At 53.7% G+C, this 18243-nt stretch overlaps 7 protein-coding genes across 7 annotated transcripts; 2 read left to right on the top strand and 5 right to left on the bottom strand.

Moving 5' to 3' along the window:
- Positions 1–550: 550 nt before the first annotated feature.
- Positions 551–2171, bottom strand: BO97DRAFT_405464 (CFEM domain-containing protein). Its single transcript, XM_025695194.1, has 4 exons — positions 1667–2171; positions 1419–1605; positions 1162–1352; positions 551–1113 (listed from the first exon to the last, which is right to left on the bottom strand). The coding sequence occupies exons 1-4, from the start codon at positions 1745–1747 to the stop codon at positions 853–855; spliced, it is 720 nt and encodes a 239-aa protein (XP_025551679.1). The 5' UTR covers positions 1748–2171; the 3' UTR covers positions 551–852.
- Positions 2172–4012: 1841 nt separating this feature from the next.
- Positions 4013–5908, bottom strand: frdA (putative FAD dependent oxidoreductase). The gene has a single exon (XM_025695193.1). The coding sequence runs from the start codon at positions 5853–5855 to the stop codon at positions 4386–4388; it is 1470 nt and encodes a 489-aa protein (XP_025551678.1). The 5' UTR covers positions 5856–5908; the 3' UTR covers positions 4013–4385.
- Positions 5909–6374: 466 nt separating this feature from the next.
- On the bottom strand, positions 6375–7856 carry BO97DRAFT_405462 (RTA1 domain-containing protein). Its single transcript, XM_025695192.1, has 3 exons — positions 6733–7856; positions 6585–6659; positions 6375–6531 (listed from the first exon to the last, which is right to left on the bottom strand). Exons 1-3 carry the CDS (start codon positions 7425–7427, stop codon positions 6438–6440), a joined length of 864 nt encoding a protein of 287 aa, XP_025551677.1. The 5' UTR covers positions 7428–7856; the 3' UTR covers positions 6375–6437.
- A 1501-nt stretch (positions 7857–9357) lies between these two features.
- BO97DRAFT_368616 (Zn(II)2Cys6 transcription factor domain-containing protein) lies at positions 9358–10647 on the top strand (the record flags this gene model as incomplete). Its single annotated transcript, XM_025692707.1, has 2 exons — positions 9358–9438; positions 9544–10647. Coding segments are annotated over exons 1-2 (1173 nt in total), but the record flags the coding sequence as incomplete, so codon positions are not given.
- A 96-nt stretch (positions 10648–10743) lies between these two features.
- Positions 10744–12594, bottom strand: BO97DRAFT_58698 (fatty acyl-CoA reductase). Its single transcript, XM_025700924.1, has one exon. It carries the CDS (start codon positions 12096–12098, stop codon positions 10830–10832), a length of 1269 nt encoding a protein of 422 aa, XP_025551675.1. The 5' UTR covers positions 12099–12594; the 3' UTR covers positions 10744–10829.
- Positions 12595–12935: 341 nt separating this feature from the next.
- BO97DRAFT_390205 (metal cation transporter MSC2) lies at positions 12936–15843 on the bottom strand (the record flags this gene model as incomplete). The annotated part of the gene is made up of 4 exons (XM_025693754.1): positions 15383–15843; positions 14192–15334; positions 13922–14140; positions 12936–13872 (listed from the first exon to the last, which is right to left on the bottom strand). Exons 1-4 carry the CDS (start codon positions 15775–15777, stop codon positions 12936–12938), a joined length of 2694 nt encoding a protein of 897 aa, XP_025551674.1. The 5' UTR covers positions 15778–15843.
- Positions 15844–16501: 658 nt separating this feature from the next.
- Positions 16502–18163, top strand: BO97DRAFT_390203 (chitobiosyldiphosphodolichol beta-1,4 mannosyltransferase; the record flags this gene model as incomplete). Its single annotated transcript, XM_025693753.1, has 3 exons — positions 16502–16889; positions 16948–17144; positions 17219–18163. The coding sequence occupies exons 1-3, from the start codon at positions 16649–16651 to the stop codon at positions 18161–18163; spliced, it is 1383 nt and encodes a 460-aa protein (XP_025551673.1). The 5' UTR covers positions 16502–16648.
- Between the last annotated feature and the right edge of the window lie 80 nt (positions 18164–18243).

Raw genomic sequence — 18243 nt, 5'->3', positions numbered from 1 at the left:
AAGGTAGAGAGGTTTCCGATGCGGCAATACCCGTTTCCAGATCAGGCATTGCAGGAACATCTCGACATGCTACCCTGTTGAGTACTCCAGAATGCTCTTAAAGTGGTTTGGAAAATCCCTTGAAGCATCCAGGTTCGGAGCCTGAAAAGGGCGGGCATTGAAGGTGCATGCGATCAGTCATAAGTGGGTGTATGTGTTGTGGGGAGGCGAATGTCCGTGTTGGGAAGGCGGGAGCTCGTTCCAAGTTGGTCTCAATAGCTTTGTTCATGCTTAAGTTAGTGCAAGCTTGTGTGGGGCCTGTCCATTCGACCAGTTGCAGTGCATACCGGATCTGCAAGTCATAGTGGTGACATTCCTTGGAACCAATGCATTGGTTTCTAGATTTGGACCTAATATTCAATATCCCATCATGATAGCTTCCCAGATCACGGTTGAATCAATTGCCAGAGGCACATGGATGCGCTAGACCCTGAAATTCACATATGCACATGGCTGTCTACCAAAACAATGACATCGACAGGAAAGGTTATATTGAAAGCATTCTGTATATGCAGTATATGAAGCTCCATTAGAAGTTGAAGAGAGTGTATTGATTCAAGAAGCTAATGACAAAGTCCCGCATACCATCCATTCATGCACCTTGCTTTACCCCCATGGCTAGAAACTAGGAGGTCGGCAGATTATCTACTAGTCATTACCGCATGACCCGTCATATTAGAATATACAAGCCGCATTAGAAACATCGCAAGTCATAAACCGTAATAGTGAAATACACTCGAATCGCGGCCGAACGGTGATGCTTGACGCGGACGTCAGCCAAGATTAACCGAACAACCCATCATTATCGTTCATTCAGATGAGGAGCATAGCAGCGAGACCGAAGACACCGACAGCACCGCTACCAGCGACGTTCAAGTGAGAGGCAGCGCCGGTAGAGGTCGATGAGCTTGCGGGGGCGGTGCCAGTGCCGGTGGACGAGCTGTCAGAAGAGTCGCTACCAGAGCTGGTAGAATCCGGGGAGGAACCAGTGCCAGTGGTAACGGTGCCAGTGCTGCTGAGGGTGGCCGTGCTCAATGTGGTACTGGTGGTGGCACTCGTAATGGTGGTCTTGGTCTGGACAGGGTCAGTATGTTGCGCAGAAGAGATTTAATTCCAACTCACAGTTCCAGTAGTGGTGGACACACCACTGGTGGTACCAGAACTGGCACCAGAGGTGGTGGTAGCACCCGCACCCGTGCCGGTCGAGGTACCGCTGCCACTAGTGGTGGAAGCAGAGTTGGTCGAAGCGCTAGCACCGCCAGTGGTAGTTCCAGAGGCGGTAACGGTAGAAGTCAAGCCAGAGCTAGAGCCGCCTGTAGAGTGTAGGTTAGCGTTTGTCGGATCGAGGATCTCAGCGGTAATGATTAGTGGTCACATACTGGTCGAGCTAGGGCAAGAAGCAAGAGCGCCAGCCAGCACAGCGGCCGCGTTGTCACCAGGGCAGGCCTGGGCGGTGCAGTCCCGGATACCATAGGCGTAGTCGTTGTTCTTACACAAGCAGGTGAGATCGCCGCTGGAGCAACCCAAATCAGAAGCCTTGCTGTTCATGTTGTTGACGCACATTTGCTGGAACGCGATGGAGTCAGTCTCAACCAGCGAGCACCCATTCAGTTCGAGCATGACGTACCGCACAATCGCTGACGGAGAGAGCAGCGTTGGCAATGTTGGCAGCGGCCAACAGCACCACGGAGAGCGAGAAAGTCTTCATTTTGGTGAGATGGGTAGTAAGGTTTTGCACACGCGCAAAGAATGAGGATAGATCAAAGAAGCAAAGAGGAGTAACAAGAGGGGGTATCAACGAAGTGATCGACGCGAGACAAGAAGACGAGCGAGCTCTGGAACGATGGAGATGTGGGAGGAAGAAAGGAAGAGGAAGGGAGGCAACGAGAGGGAAGATGAGCCGATTTAAGTTGTGAGGTGGTGGGAAAGAGCACGCAAATCATTTCATCAGCCTGGAGTTGCGTGCCTTCCCTTGTCGCACGCATCGAGACCTCTTTTTTTCACACTTGGTATTTTCCCGCTGCGACAATCCCGCAATTTCCACTCTTCGCGTCTGTCCGTCTCGATTCCCACTTCTGTTCGTCGATTTTAGTTTCTCCCTAGCTCGATCGTCACTGGTTGGTGCATGATGGTCTCCAGGCAGCTGCCCAGTCCAACGTGGCTCAGGACAGCTTCACGGTGCCGGGTGAAGTCATGGAGCCATGATCTCCACCTGAGCTAGCCCTATCGCTCTTGATCCCTACACGGTGGCTTTGCGGCCATGGGCCATCTACAGCCTGTAAGATTGGTTGCCGTGGTTCCATTGAAGCTGCTGGGTAGCCCTACAATCTCCTCATAGGCCGAGTGTGAAGAGCGATGCATTAGTTTGCTGCAACCACTGGCTATCACGAGTGCCAAAATCAAACAGTGCTGCAGATGCCGCTCAGATGGGGTTCCGGAAAAGGGACCGCCGTGGCTGGGTGCGATCAACCCGACCTCAAGCTCCACTCCTCCTCGATTGCTCGAGATTCATTGGTCTAACTATGTTTATCTGAACGGCCTGCTCACCAATTTTCTCTGTTATGATTTTTTTCGGCGATATCTACGGGCTTGGTAATGACCGACAACTCAAACGTTCAAGCTATAGTGTGGGTTGTTCTTTGATCGGAAAGATTCGAGGAATGACGGCACGATGAGAGATGGGTGAAGCAAAGCATCGGTGGTCGTTCTACGAACTACGTCAGAGTCGACGCCATCTCATGCTGGGTACCCAAGCCCTGACCTGACTAGGAGTAGGGTTTGCTCTGCTGGCTCTTTAGACCGACAGGATGCAGGAGATCGCCATTGTCGATCCTCATTGGGCTCTCTGGCAATCAGCCCACCGCTGATGTGGCTGACAATCGGCTCACTAGCCACTTGTGGACGTCAATCCTTGCTCATTGGCTCCATCAAGATGCAAACAACTGAGCAGGCCGAGGACCGGGCACTCTTGACGGAGACTTCGCTTCTCGCAACTGTGGGGAAAACTGCTGAATTTTCCACCACCAGCTCGAAGTCTCGAACTCAAAACCCATCCAGTCGGTCGATGATTATGGACCGACGCGGGATCAATCGAGGGACCGCCTAGGTCATGAGGTTCGGCTGAAAAAGCGAAAGATAAGAATTGCCGTTGTTTCTGGGAAGGCTGGACTTGCCAGCCCCCTCTTTAATTTCTCTCAGATGCAGTCTGATTTCTGGGGTTCCAAGGTGCAGGGGCATGTTAGGGACCGACACCGCATTGCAGAATCAAGGTCATCATGCTGGATAAGAGAATAAGCACTGGAGCACTGGCCGTGGGCCTTCAGTGGAGGTTACTCCATATGATGGTCCAAGCATGGCCCAAATAAAATCGGGTCTTTTTTTTTCAATAGTGGTTGGTAAAATACTCCGCTCCGAGAGTGAAAGAAGCTTGCGGTCAAGTGCAGTCAGTCAATCGGGGGAAATGTTTTTGTTTGTGGCGGTGCGGCTGGTACCTTTGCCCTTCTGGGACTGTCGCCGGAGCCCGACCGAGAAGCTGAATGACTAGCAAGGCCATGAATAATGACATCATTTGTGGTCAACAAAAACATCGTCTGAGGGGAAAGAAGTGCAGCAAGGGGAATATTGCTCTTGTCACTATCGACATCACCTTCATGTCACTCGAGGTCCATGCCCTGGCTGATGCTCTAGCTAATGCACTGGCCAGGAATGTGGCACTCCTCATTTCCGACCGTTGTATGCAAAGGCTCCCCCTCAAGGAGACCATATGATGCAACAGAGCGCAGAGAACAAGTCCAAGGAACATGACTCCATAGAACCTCGGTAGAAGGTTCTTCGAGTACCCATTGTCACCTGCGAGGATGAGGCTTTATTTGACTTTAATTTAAGGGGCGTGGCGGATCTGCTAGGGCTGACCACTTGCACCTGCATACATACGTCTTGCATCTCTCACTCGCCCTTGAATATACATAGAGCACTTTACTGAAAAGATACCGGCAGGGCCTAATAACCATATGTCTTGTTCCTTGGCCTTGGGCAGCTCTGTTCCTTCTCCTATGATCTTCATAAACAGACACCGGCTCAGGGGATCATGCGACAGGCAGATAACCCAGCAGACCATGGATGACTCAAATCTTGCATCACCCTCGTATAAAACTGGCTGCCTCTTAGTCTTGCGACAAGGTGGTCAAAGTTTACGGGCCCGAGAAAACTTGATCGTAGTCCATTAAGACACTCCACTATTACACATACACAGTCGAGATGAATGAGCCCAGACAAACGAGCGCCTCCATGAACAAACGTTCCAGTCCCAGTCCCAGTCCCAGTCTTTCCCCCACTTCTCAGGTTAACTAGTTCTCTCGATGAAAGGCAGCAGCATTTTCGCCGGCAATCCTGCCAAAGACCACACACTCCAGAAGGGACGAACCGCCTAGACGGTTCTGCCCATGAAGGCCGCCGGTGACCTCGCCTGCAGCCCAGAGGCCCTTGATAGGTACACCATTGGTATCCAGCACCCGGCTGCGCTCGTCGATCACAACGCCGCCCATAGTGAAATGGACAACGGGCGTGACCCTACCAACATAGACAACCGACTCGGGCGTCACATCCTGGAGCGTCCAATTCCCGAAAGAAGTCCGTCCCAACTCATCCGACCTCTTCCCCGCAACCACATCAGCATACCGCTGAAGCGTATCCATTAGCGCAGGGAGCGCCAGCTCCCCAACGGTAGTCTTGCGCATAAGGCCCTTCCACAGGTAGAAATCAAGATGCGACTTCGCAGCGGCGGCGGCGCCCTCATCAAGCAGGAGGGTGACATCCCACTGGCGCAGATTCGTCCCTGTAAGCTGTGCGGCGCGCTCCATAACAGCACCGGAGACCTTCTCGCGCGTGCCCAGCTCGTCAACAAACCTCTCTCCCTCCCCAACCACCAAAACCCCGCCTTCGCCCCTCAACGCCTCAGCCGCTAGAAACTTTACCGGGGCGCCCAGATCCTTGGAGTCCACAAACCCAGTCGGATGCACCTGGACCTGCTCCATATCAACGACCGCAGCGCCAACCTCCTGCAGCAAAGGCTGCGTTCCCTCTCTCGCCTCATTCGTAGACGGGATCCCCGCAAGATCCGGGCGATATTTCTCCAGCAAGCCGTGCGTATCGCCCGCGAACCCGCCCGTCGCGAACACAAGCGGACCGTATAGCGTCTCGGTGCGATTATCCTCCCGCCCAGCGTCGACCTCAACGCCCAGCATCTGCGGTTCATTGCCGGTGGCCCCCGTCGGAACGACAACCTTCGTGACCCTCGCGCCTGTCCGCAACTGGAACAACGGCTCCCGATTCAACGACTCGAGCAGCGCGCTGACAATCGCATAACCAGGCGGCTTCTGGCCGGCGCCGCCGCGGTGCGTGCGCGCCCGACTGTGCCCCCCCAGCTGCGCCACCGTGCTCAGATCCACGCCCTGCTCGTCTGAAAGCCAGTGCACCGCGTCCGCGGATGAGCTGACCAGTGTGGAAATCAGCGTCTCGCGGCGGGTGCGCTCGTCGGGTGCGGAGGTGGTAAGCGGGCGGCCGGCGGAGCGGAGCGTGTCGGTTAGGAAGAGCTCGGGCGTGTCGGGGGTTTGTTGTTGGTGTTGATGTGTCTGGGCTGCGAATTGAAAACGTGTTGGCGCGCCGTTGATTCCGGATGAGGCTTTTATGCTGTTTCCGCCGGGTTTCGCGGCCCGGTCGAGCATGATTACCGGGATGCGTTGCGCGATTAGTTGTGTTGTTGCGCTGAGGCCGGCTAGGCCGGAGCCGATGACTATTACGGCTTGTTCGGGGGACATTGTTGATTCTTTTTTGTGGTAGTGAGTATAGATATTAGTTGGGGATGTGGATGTGAAGGGGAAGATGTAGGTGTTGTAGGAGGTGGGTGGATCATACGGTGCTTCGCTCTCCCCGCAACGCGGCGGTTGTATCACACCACCTGCTCCGTTCGCGCAGCCCGGGATATGGCGGTGGTCGTGGTCTGAGGTGCTGATCTGATAACCCATCCATAAAAAAAGCTTAGAGCTAAGGGCAACTGCGCATTATGTCATTGACCATCTCTGTCACTGTCGTCTACTATCGATAAGAGATAAGGTATCCCTATCTTATCGTAGCTCAATCACTCAACACCAACAACTACTCGGCCGAGCGCCAAGCAGCCTAGCAGTCAACATGACACATGTCACTCCAGTCTACATTCTGTCCTCCTCGAATTCACCCAATGTCCTCATAACCAATACAAAAGCCCCACGACCAAAATAAAACTCCGCATCGGCATGGCAACTCCAAACTAGCCTATATTTCCTGTCAGGAGCAAATCCAACTTGAACCGGACTCCAATTATGGGTATCTATATATGATCTTCTATTGTATATCAACATTCAAGCCTTCTCCTTCTTCAGCCCCTTCCTCATAGACGGAAGGAAGAACGCCGGATAGACAAGCGTGAGGGCGCCGATGCCGAGGGCGATCATCCTAACACACATTAGCAAGGTGTACACGGCTATGGGCATCGATAAAGAACCTACATTCCGTCCAGCACCAGGAACTCGTCTTCCTTCTGCATCAGGGGATTACCCCATCCACCTGCCATCTCGGGGATACTGCCACATCCGTCTGTCAGTATATCCATTGTCTGTGGCCCGGAGGATCGGAAGAAGGAAAGGGGGGCCATACCGATAAATACACCGAATGAGCACAGTGAAGTACGCGAAGACCTCCGCATAAATAACGAGTCGAATATGACGGACGCCTTCGACGTTAAGGTCGCCGCGGAGGCCAGGGCCATGGCGGATGACACGCACAAAGAAATCCAGCGCGATGAGGCCGCACACGGACATGGTCGCAACCTGGAACGCGATACCAGCGATGATGATATCGTCGCCGACCTGCAGCAGGGTGCGATCGGTCTTACCGGCGGCGGCGGCGACACCACCACCGGCGGCCTGCAGGACGAGCGAGCCGATGTCGCAGCTGATGAAGATCCAGGTGAAGAGGCCCGGGCGGAGGCGCGAGTACTGCGGGCCCAGCGAGAGCACGATGTGCTTGAGCGTCAGGTAGATACCCGCGGCCACGAAGGTCGGCGCCAGCACCAGGCACACGATCTGCAGCTTGAACGCGCCCTCGTTCCACGGGTTGTAGTGCATCTGGATCCGCCCGATGTACCCCGCCAGCTCCATGAACGCCCCAATCGCCATCGCCACTGTCAGCGTCCATGCCCGGAAGTACACCCCGAACCCCAGCTGCAGGCACCCCAGCACCCCGTAGAACGCCGCAAAGAAGATGTTGCCCCCCAGGTTCGGGTAATAGCCGTACGTCGTTGCCTGCACCGGGCACTCCAGCGACACTTTCTCGCACGTGTCGTAGCTCATCGTGGCTCTTGTCGTCAGAGAGGTCTCTGGTCGGTTCCGGGTATGTACTCCGCTGGATGTGATGTGGAAGGTGAAAGATAAGAGAATGCAATCTAGACCGAACAAAACCCGTAGTAGATAAGAGAATGGAAATTATTCCCCGCGCGAGTGAATTCTTCCGCCGTCGCGATGTAGGGACAAACTTATAACAAGTAGGCAAAAGAGGGACAGAAAGGACAGAAGAAAGGAAAACAGTGGACGTGCTGACACGGACAAGGACTCCTCATCGTAATCTGGAGGCCTGGGAGGGGGATCAGACCTATTTTAATACGGGGTCGTTAAAATTGTTCCTGAGCCCCGATTTGCCGATGTTTTGATGACTGGTGGGTCCCTATGAAGGAAAACGTGGCCTATAACAGCCGTGATTGGATCGCTTTCGTTCTCGTTCTCGTTCTCGTTCTCGCAAGGTCTCCACGCGGCGGGGAGATCCGATTAGACTTTGCGGCTTCATTTTCGGCTACCGGGTATTATTCGATATTCAGCCGTTTCGCTTCCAAGTTGCGTCGTCTGGATCCTGGGGGCTGCTGCTATAATAGTATTAAGTTAAATCAAAGCTCATGTATGGCAATGCAGGGACTGCCCCCGTCAACCGGATATACAGGTCGTTATATATGCAAGTCGCGTTGATGTAGTTTGCCCGCTGAACCCTGCGGCAATAACGTCGCCTCCTTATCTGACCAACTCGCTGACAGCCGACTAATTCCCTAGCCAGGCCCAGCCGATCGCATGGAAGCCCTTCGAGGATCCAGTCCTTCCCTTCCCATCCGACCTGTAACCATAGTATGCTCAAGTTAAGTCAAGGACAATCCATTGCCGACAACAAAGCCCCTCGTTACCAAGAATGTCGTCTTCCAAGACGTTGGGTCTTGAGTCATTCTTGAAGGCTGCGGACGAGGCGCATGTCTTCCATCTAGGGGGTTGGCTGCTTTCCGCAGCCTCGACCAGGGATCCTTCCAGCGAACTGGCGGTCTCGGGACCTTCGTGGCTTATATATTGGGCCCCATTGGCCAGCGAGCACCCTCCAGCACTAGATGTGACATTAAGATCCAAAACATACGCTGGGGATTTCTGGCCGGCCCGCGGAGCTGGGGAAGTTCGCTGCCAAACTGGTCTGGGGCGCGCAGGATGCCTGGCCGATCGAGTATAGGGGGTGTAGGCGCCGCATCGCAATCCCGTGCTCGCAGCTAGAAGTTCTCGTGGAAAGCGGGCATTTTGCACCGAAGGATCAGCCCGAGAAGCTTTCGGATGTACTCGTGGGCTTCCTCAATGGCTGTCGAACATAGGCTACGGTTGGTTGTCACTAGCTTTGTATGGCCTGTATTAAGGACATCAGCTAGGCCATGACAAGGTGGTAGAAGCGGAAACAGGGCTGCAGAGCATGTAAATGAGAAGAAGATGAGGGTGCAGCCTCCGTCCATCTTAGTTTCTTTTCAGTCGATGACTTCTTGAATGCTTCCTGCATACCAATTTGTCTCATTGCAACAGTGGTACGATTGTACTTGAGATCCAATAATTCAGGAACAGGGAGTTGTTGGACTGGCTAGTGTTCGATGTAGGTAGGCGGAGAGCGATGGATTCGACACCGTGAGGCCACCTGCGAACAGAGACTGGGTCTCTTGATCCTTTTTCACGAGTTTAGTGACAAAGAAGTTTCAAAGTTTGCTCTTTGTCCTGCATTGCGAATGACAACATACATCGATTCTGCGTTGAGCAATAGTCTAGACAGTAACAAGTGACAACACCACTACTTTAGTGGCCGCAGTGGAGATACTCCCGGCTGACTCCACCGTCGGCGAGAAGAGTACGTCACGTGATGATCTGGAGACTTTCCTCTTCCATGCGATTTCTCCACGTGGGATGGCACCCGCTGATTTGTCTTCATCAGCAATCACCGAGATGGAAAATGCCGCCCCGGAGGACCCATACAAAGTCTCGCAATGGTTGTGACCAATGTAAGAAACGTCGAGTCAAGGTAGGTCTAACAATCCCTAGTCTGTTTCTCGAAATTCCATGCCACCTCCCTTGCTTATCTGGCGTTGCGTTATAAGTCGGGGTGACCTCTAATGCTCATGTATAGTGCGATGAACAAGGCCCACCTTGCTCGAATTGCACAAGTCGCGAGCTTAAATGCACCTACCTCAAAGTACCAATAGCTCGCAGCGTTGTAACTTCACCACCAGTGAGCCCAACACCTGCGCCACTCTCTGCTAGCAAAGCGCTATCCGCAGAGGTCACAGTTCATAACCGGACTTTATTCCGGTATGGCACCTGCAATCCACCAAAATTTGCCAGCACACGGGAGCTGGAGTTGATGCACAAGTACTCCACAGAGACGTACCAGAGTCTGTGCAATGAGCCCGTGGACCATTACACTTGGCAGACCGTCATTGCGCGAAAAGCTTTCCAGCATGACTTCCTCATGAGTGGGCTGCTTGCAGTTGCCTCTCTGCATATCGCCGCCACGATGAACTCACCAGAAGCTTTGTCATATATTGACACGGCATTGGAGTATCACGACCGGGCCTTTGCACCTTTCCGGCACGCCATAGACAATCTCACTCCCGCCAATTGTGATGCAGTCTTCGCCCACTCGGTCATTACCACGGTCATCGGCATAGCTCTGCCCCGGCTGTCGTCTGACAGGGAGGAGATCAACACTATGACCGAGAACATCATTGTCGTCTTTGAGTTGCTTCACGGCGTCAGCAAGATTTACACCATCAGTCGGGAGTGGCTGTCCACGCAACTGGTCACTTCTCGTAAAGGATTCTGGGAAACGCAACTTTCGATCCTCGATAGCGAGACCGAGACCGCCTTTGATAAATTGACCACGTTGAGTCACTCCATGCAAGACAGCGTCAACGAAGAGCAACATCGCATCATTGATGAAGCTATAGCACTTCTGCGGCGCTGCTTCTGTAGGTACAATCACTCTCGCGATATAGCATCTATACTTGGATGGCTCGCGATGGCTAGCAAAGAGTTTGTTCATGCGTTGAGGCGTCGTCAGCCTCTTGCACTGCTGGTGTTAATGCACTGGGGCGCGTTGCTAGTGGAGCTTGATGGTAAAGTATGGTGGGCGAAGAACTCGGGTAGAGCCTTGGTTTCTGAGTTACTGAGCGCCCTTCGTCCATGTGATGCGCAATGGGAGAGTGCTTTGCAGTGGCCAGAACGAAAGATTAGAGCTTGATTGAGTTTTATCCACGCAGTTTCCAGGCTTGTTCTACCCACCGAGATGCATATTTCAACAACCCTGAATTAGACCTTTTGCATGGGCCGTGCCTACTTGGAATCAACCCTGATAACCGTTCATGAATATCAGTACAAGGTGAAATCATTCGATACTGCAAGACATGTCACCTGCTAAAGCTTCACTGTCCTCGGCACTCGCTCGAAAATCTCTGCGGCCCGTTTGACTTTAATCCTGTCTACATCATGCTGACAGGCGGCTAAGCTCAGCGGACCTCCTAGCTGCTTTAACCAGAATGACCGGCCACAATCGAACAACCAATTACGTGAGCCAACCTTGACCAGATCCGCAAGGAAGCACTGTGGAATGCTGCGGTCCTTCACGAAATGTACCGTCGGTAAAGGATTGCGATAATCCTCGGGGGTATGCGCGTACGCCAGCTGCATAATCTCATCCAGCGTCACCTTCATAAACAACTGCGACCCGACATGGACGATACCTTGTGTTCCCGCGACAGCATGAAGAAGACAAGCGTTTGCCACAAAGTCAACCGGGATCTCATCTAACGTATTCGCACCAGTGTCGTACCCCTCAGCCGCATGCCAGGTTTGCGTCTCCCCATGGCTCGCAAGGAAGAGCATGCCGAATTTATTCAGAGGGGTGGAATTCTCTGGCGCGTAATTCGGGTATGGATCCCTGACTGCTGGCCCGAAGATAGTCGGACGCACCAGCAACAACGGCAACGTGGGGAATCTCTTCAACATCAGACGCTCCATCAGATACTTGGCATGAGTATATGTTGACGAGAATCGTTCCGTGTACGGAAATCCCTCTCCTCGGAGGATCGCCCTCAACGCCTCCTCCGGATCCTCATCCTCACCTTTTTCCCCAGCCTCAGCAACAACAGAGTGCAGCTTCTCGCCGACATGCCCATCCGGCAAGAAGCTACTCACATACGCCGTCGACACCTGCACCAGCATCTTCAGCCTGCGAAACCGCGACGCAATCCGCGCCATCTCCAGCGACGGGAGACAATTATTCTCGACCGCCTCCGCGACGTCCGCGTCCAGCGTGATCTTAGCCGCCGCGTGGATGACCAGCGTGACCTGCCGTCGCAGGTCCTCCATGACCGCGGCATCGATCCCGAAGTCAGGCTTCGTCATGTCCCCGACCACGAAATGGACGATCCGCGATTTGAGGATCGGGGCCGTCTGCACGGGCATCGCCTTCTTCCATTTCCGGATCGCCAGGTCCGCAGACCCCCGGATCAGAACGTAGATCTTATGCGTCGGCACCTGCGTCGCAAGCTTGTACAGGAGACACGCCCCCAGCGCCCCGGTGCTGCCCGTCAGGAAGACGGTGTGTTTCTGGAATAAGGACGCATAGCCTCGGCGCTTGATCTCATCTTCATGCGGCGCGGAGCTCGAGAGAATGGCGGACATGGGAATAATATACTTCTTACTCGATAGTTAGACCTGTGTATATATGTATATACCCTCTAACTCGGTAGTAAAAAGGAAAAACCAACACTCGATGATAAAAACGTCTGTGATCGACAATTGTATATCAACAGAAAACGAACCGAGGATGGTCCGCGCCGCCCACATTTCCTCTAGAGTAACGATGTATAACGCCCTTCGATCTTGCATGTGAACCACCCTCGCTCGGCCCCCGCTTGCGATCACCGTGTTGGTTCTGGTTGAAAGCTTACCTAGCCCACTTGTGTCTATAAGACCTCGGAGAGGATTCCACTTCCCAGTAGTCTACGTGGAGCCACCCGTGCTCCTCCCCCTCATGTGAAGAGCGCACATGTGTAACTGTACGTCGGTGCGATACCATCGCGGGTGTGTCGTTAGCTTTGATTCGCGATGGCTTGATTTGACTACGGGGTCAGAAGTTTGTTGCCGATTGACTTCGAATGGTCTAGTCTATCAAGCTTAGATCACTGCCTTCGAGATGTAGGTTGCTTCGCTGGATCTCGGTCGCGATCATCACCTATTAGTACGTTTGTCTGTGGCCATTACACGCGCGTTATAGGAGAGTCTGGCTGGATCTAGAGCCAGCTAATCACGAAAAAGGGAAAGGAAAGGGTTGAATGAGACATAGATACATACATACATACATGCATAGATTGATACATACATACATACAGCGTCATATGAATTGAGGAAAGAAGAGAACCCGAATCCCAGAGGCCGGTCTATCCAGCCCAGCCCAAAGTTATCCTGATTGATTATATGTATACTTATGGAAAGAAAGAAGCATAGGGACTCAACCGGCTAGGAGGCTTTGTTGGCGCCTCCGCCGCACCAGCACCGGCCGTCGCCTTCGCGCTCGACCTGGACAAGAATGTCCATGTCTTTCTCGCGGAGGTAGTTGACGGTGCGTTGGCGGACGTCTTCGAGGTCGGCGGCGCGCGAGGCGATGACGTGAATTACGCCGAGAAGTTTGGGGTTGTGGGTTTCCTGGGAGTGGGAGTGGAGGTCATGGCTGTGCGAATGGGAGTGGTTGCTGTGATCGTGGCTGTGGCCGTGATTGTGACTGTGTAAGGGAGCATGAGAGGGGGAGCTGCTGTGGTCGCAACTGTGACCATGAGCGTGGGAGTGGGAGTGGTTGTGATTGTGGTCATGGCCATGGTCGTGGCTATGTCCGTGGCTATGGCTGTGGGTATGACTGTGTCCATGATCGTGACCATGGTGGTGATGGTGATGGCCAGAAGACTCTTTGCCCGTATCGTCCAACCAGAATCGAGGGACCGAGTACCCGACAACTCCCCGTAGGGTACTGACTCCCGCCAGAGCTTCACGGACATTGTATTCAACGTCAGCGGGCAATGCCAGCAGCAAAGTCTTCGCCGTGCTGCTGACGAGCGGAACTGCCGAGGCAAAAATCAAGATTGCGATCAAGCATGAAGCAATAGGATCGTACCCCGGCCAGCCAGAGTAGTGGACGAGAATGGTCGAGATCACCACAGCCACCGAGCCGAGCGTATCGGCAAGAATATGGAGAAAAATGCCGTGCATATTCTCGTTGCCGTGCGAGTGCCCGTGGCCATGGTCGTGTCCATGCGCATGTCCATGGTCGAAGGCCATAATTCCAACGAGGTTCACAAGTAGGCCTGCGATGCTAACAATCAGCAGCTCACCAATACGGTGCATTTGACTGCCTGAAGACAGTCTTTCGACTGCTTCATAGATAATCTCAATACTAATGATCCTGCAAGTTGTCAGTCATGAATTAGAGAGATTGTATTCGCGTGGCTCACATGAGAAAAATGCCGTTGGCAAAACCGGATAGCGTGTCGACCTTGCCGTAACCGTAAGGAAATCTCGAACTGGGCGGCCATTTGCTCATGACAGCAGCACAAAGACCAACAACCAGAGCAAGGCAGTCGAAGAACATGTGAATACTGTCACTAAGTAGCCCCAAAGATCCAGTCAAAAAGCCATATGCCAACTGAACAAGCATAAAGCCGAAGTTAAGACTGAGACAAATTAGACTATAGTGACACATAGTGAGTAGCACAAGAACTCACCACATGAAATAGAAGATACGTCGCGAATCGCGTTCCTTGAGGATACTGTACAAAAGCGGATACGATTCGCTCTGATGGAGGATGAACTTGGTGATTCTGGAAGCATCGGCGGATGAATGGCCATGATGTTCATGGGCATGAGACTGTGCAGAGTGGCGCAAACCTTTGTCGTCGAAGCGGGCAGCAAGGTATGAGATGAGTGAAACAATGATCCGCGAGACATAGATTACCGAAACATTGTCTTGTATCGGCGGCGAGGATAGGAGGGCAGCGCCTCCGCTCCCAAGGACAAGGCCAATCTTATGTGATGATTGGAGATGTGAGGGAGCAACGGATAATAAACTAAGTGCAAGTGCACCAGAGCCAGCAAGATGGTAAAGCATATCAGTGAAGTCAAAGGAGATATTGCCGGAGACGATGATCGTGATAAGTACTAGAAGCAGGCCCGACAAAGCAGTCAACACAGATTCGCCGGCTGAAGCAGCGCTTACATTGGACTCTGACAGTTGCTTCTTAGATGAGGTTGGCGTAGAGAGGTCGACGTCTACCGACTTCGTCCCTGAGAAAGGAGGGCGGACCACGAAGACCGAAACCAGTAAAGCGACGTAACCGAAGAATGGGTGGTCATCCCAGGTTGCATTCAAGCCCAGTAAGCTGAGTACAACAACTGCGACAAGGACACCACCGCTCGCTTTCTTTTGGCTTAGTCGGAATTGGCCACTGCTATGTGGGCCATTTCCCTGGAGAATTGTCGGCACGCCAGAGGCTACCGAAAGTAGCAAGCTGAGAGCCACTAGGAAGCCTCCAACCTTCAGGCCGGCATAGATGGGCAGAGCAAGAGAAGACACTCGCAGAAGCGCCACCCTCGCTGTGCTCGAATCCACCTGCGGAATTGCAACGATGGAGTCAGCTCCTCCCCGCTGAACGGACCGCATCATTTGTCCACATCCATATAGTATCAGTGTAACGGCAGTCAGCATGGCCGCCTTCCGCTCGACTTGGTCTAATTTGCCATTGTTTGATGCGATTGCGTCGGGATCGTCCAAAACGATTTGCCGTGTTTTCCAATGCGCATGGTGTTGGTAGTACCAGGAAAGGGCGATCCACGGCAAGGCCAGGAGGGGTCCAGCAATGGCCTCCTGACTTTAGATATGTTAGTACTGGCTAGGAAGACACACTGGGGGAACATACATTGTGTTCGATCCGGTCTCAACAGATGCATTCAGCATTTGAGCACCAATCAGCCCTGCAGCGCTATCGTTCTTCGTGTGGTGCGTATGGTTGCTTGAGGAGGGGACAGTCTGATCCTGGGCGGGAGCTTCCCATACGCTATGATTTGATGCAAGAGAGTGTGAATGGTGATGACTATGCCAGGCTGCATCTCCCGAGTTGCCATTGGGAAGGGTCGGGTTGATTACAGGTTGTGGGGGCTGTTGATTTGCTGAAGACAGGTCCGAGGAGGAGGCCGAAATGGAAATTGGCCCGTGCGACCTGCGAGATGATCGCGAACGATGGCCTCGACTATGTCCGAGCCCATGATTCGGAGGAGCTGTCTCCACGAACGATACCGGTGTTCCAGCCGACATTGTCTCGGAATGGTTGTGCTATGTACGATCCGCTGGATGTTCCCAGCGAACAACCGGAGGGGGCTTTCGAGAAGAGGCGGGTGCTGAGCCGAGGTTGGGGAGGGGGGAACAGTTGCCCAAAAGAAATAGGAATTGAGCTTTACGAGCTCAGAAAGAAGGAGAAGTCAAAGGAGAGGGGCAAACGATGCAGCATAGCGCCCATGGAGAGGGATTGAACGGAAGAATAAGGAAGCGACCACGAAGGGCGCTTGTGGCGATCGATCTGAGGATGGATGATGATGATGGACGAATAGCCCCCAGATAGCGGCGCGACGATCGCCCGGCGGTGATAACAAGGGACCACGTGATCATGTCTCAGCTGGCCTAGGAGTCTCCGTAGCTGCCTGGTGTCTCAGGAACCCACGGCAGATCGAGCGTATGGAAAAAGTAAAATGAGTTATCCATCATCTCCATGAACCAACTTTGAGAGGATGATCCGGGGTAAAAGAGAGCTAGACCGAGAGATAATCAGAGCAATCTAAATGCCGATGATACTTAATTGGTCCAGTGGCATGTAACCTATCAATGCGAGCCGCGCGCCTGTTGTCAATTTGCCCGATTTGTTATTCTGACGCGCCCGGCGTGTGCGTGTGTGGGGTTTCCGTCCACTGCGGGCATCGGCCCAGGATTCCTCCAACTGCCAGCTTGTCCGAAGCTCTAGATCTCTTTGATTGTCGTGCAGGATCAACTGCGCCAGTTCATTTATTCTGACAAGATACCCCTGAAACGCCGGCGACCCCACGACAATCTACTAAGCAACTTGACTGCGCATGATGGTGGATGATCTAGTAACAATCCCATAACTTTTTCTAGAGCTCATTCCACCGTCATCATGCTCGCGACACTGCTCAACATTGCCTTCTACGCATCCACATCGCTTACCCTCGCGATACTCCTCCTCTCCCCATCTCGTTACCAACCTCAGTCATCATCCGAACAAGATGGTGCAGATAAACCAAAGACGACTGTTCAGATCCTCGTGCTAGGAGACATCGGTCGCAGCCCGCGCATGCAGTATCATGCGCTCAGTGTAGCAAAGGGTGGGGGACAAGTGAACATAATCGGCTACCATGGTGCGCAACATCGACAACTGCAATCGCATAGCTCCAAACTAATCCATTGCCTCTTCAGAATCCGAAGTCCACCCCAAAATCACCTCCCATCCGCGGATCTCCATCGTCGCGCTCCCCCCGCACCCGACCTGCCTCCAAACAAGCAACAAGCTACTGTTCCTCCTCTTCGGACCGCTGAAGGTGCTATTCCAGATCGGCTGCCTGTGGTGGATTCTAGGCTACCGGACCAAACCAGCCCAGTGGCTCCTCGTCCAAGTCAGTCACTCGCCCCGCTACCCATCTACCATACTAGCTACACAAGACCGCTAACCCTGTGGCCCGGCACCCAGAACCCGCCCTCTATCCCGACGCTCGCCATCGCCTCCCTAGTCTGCCGCCTCAGGAACACGAACCTAATCATCGACTGGCATAACTTCGGCTACACGATCCTAGCGCTCAAGCTGGGCGAGCAGCACCCGCTCGTCCGCTTCTCGCAGCGCTACGAACAAACCTTCGGACAATACGCGACCGCACACCTGTGCGTCACGAACGCAATGGCGCGCGTACTACAGCAGGACTTCAAACTCCGCGCGCCCATCCTCCCACTACACGACCGTCCAGCCGAGCACTTCCAGCCGATCACCTCGCGCGCCGTCCGCGAATCCTTCCTCCTCTCGCTTCCACAAACCGAGTCCGTGCGGCCCCTTCTCCAATTCAACGACCTCCGCGTCCTCGTAAGCTCCACCTCCTGGACAGCAGACGAGGACTTCTCGATCCTCATCGACGCGCTATGCCGCTACTCCGCGCTGGCCCAGCAGGCGAACCCACCCCTCCCCACCATCCTAGCGATCATAACCGGCAAGGGCCCACAGAAGGAGATGTATCTATCCCGGATCGCGGAGTTAGAAGCCGCCGGGAAGCTGGAGAAAGTGACGATCCGCACGGCGTGGCTGAGCATGGACGACTACGCGCGGCTGCTGGCGTCCGCGTCGCTGGGTGTGAGTCTGCATACCAGCAGCAGCGGCGTCGATCTGCCCATGAAGGTCGTGGATATGTTCGGTGCGGGCTTGCCGGTTGTGGGGTGGAATCGGTTCGAGGCGTGGTCGGAGCTGGTGACGGAGGGGGTGAATGGGCGGGGATTTGGGAGCGCGGAGGAGCTGCTCCGGCATCTGGTGGAATTGTTTGGGGACGATGATCTGCTGGAGAGGCTGCGGGAGGGGGCGCGGAGGGAGAGTACCCGTCGCTGGGACGGGGAGTGGGATCCTGTCGCTGGGAAGCTGTTGGGGTTGTATTAGTGTGTCGCATTATCTACTGTTAGCGAGCGTTCTGCCATGTAAGCTTCATTTATTGCAGGGTCTAGTGAGCTATAGGTATA

The sequence above is a fragment of the Aspergillus homomorphus genome (genome assembly GCF_003184865.1).
Source record: "Aspergillus homomorphus CBS 101889 unplaced genomic scaffold BO97scaffold_17, whole genome shotgun sequence".
In the NCBI taxonomy this organism is placed as follows: Eukaryota; Fungi; Ascomycota; class Eurotiomycetes; order Eurotiales; family Aspergillaceae; genus Aspergillus; species Aspergillus homomorphus.
The sequence above is the reverse complement of the archived record's forward strand: the minus strand, read 5'-3'. Positions and strand labels throughout refer to the sequence as shown.

Excerpts from the sequence above, each read along its gene's own strand:
- frdA (XM_025695193.1), bottom strand. The coding sequence starts at position 5,855 with ATGTCCCCCGAACAAGCCGTAATAGTCATCGGCTCCGGCCTAGCCGGC.
- BO97DRAFT_405464 (XM_025695194.1), bottom strand. The coding sequence starts at position 1,747 with ATGAAGACTTTCTCGCTCTCCGTGGTGCTGTTGGCCGCTGCCAACATT. Across the intron at positions 1,606-1,666 it reads TCTCCGTCAGCGATTGTGCG|CAAATGTGCGTCAACAACAT; the intron begins GTACGTCATGCT and ends ATCGCGTTCCAG. Across the intron at positions 1,114-1,161 it reads TGTCCACCACTACTGGAACT|ACCAAGACCACCATTACGAG; the intron begins GTGAGTTGGAAT and ends GACCCTGTCCAG.
- BO97DRAFT_58698 (XM_025700924.1), bottom strand. The coding sequence starts at position 12,098 with ATGTCCGCCATTCTCTCGAGCTCCGCGCCGCATGAAGATGAGATCAAG.
- BO97DRAFT_405462 (XM_025695192.1), bottom strand. The coding sequence starts at position 7,427 with ATGAGCTACGACACGTGCGAGAAAGTGTCGCTGGAGTGCCCGGTGCAG. Across the intron at positions 6,660-6,732 it reads CTCATTCGGTGTATTTATCG|TATCCCCGAGATGGCAGGTG; the intron begins GTATGGCCCCCC and ends CGGATGTGGCAG. Across the intron at positions 6,532-6,584 it reads TTCCTGGTGCTGGACGGAAT|GATGATCGCCCTCGGCATCG; the intron begins GTAGGTTCTTTA and ends AATGTGTGTTAG.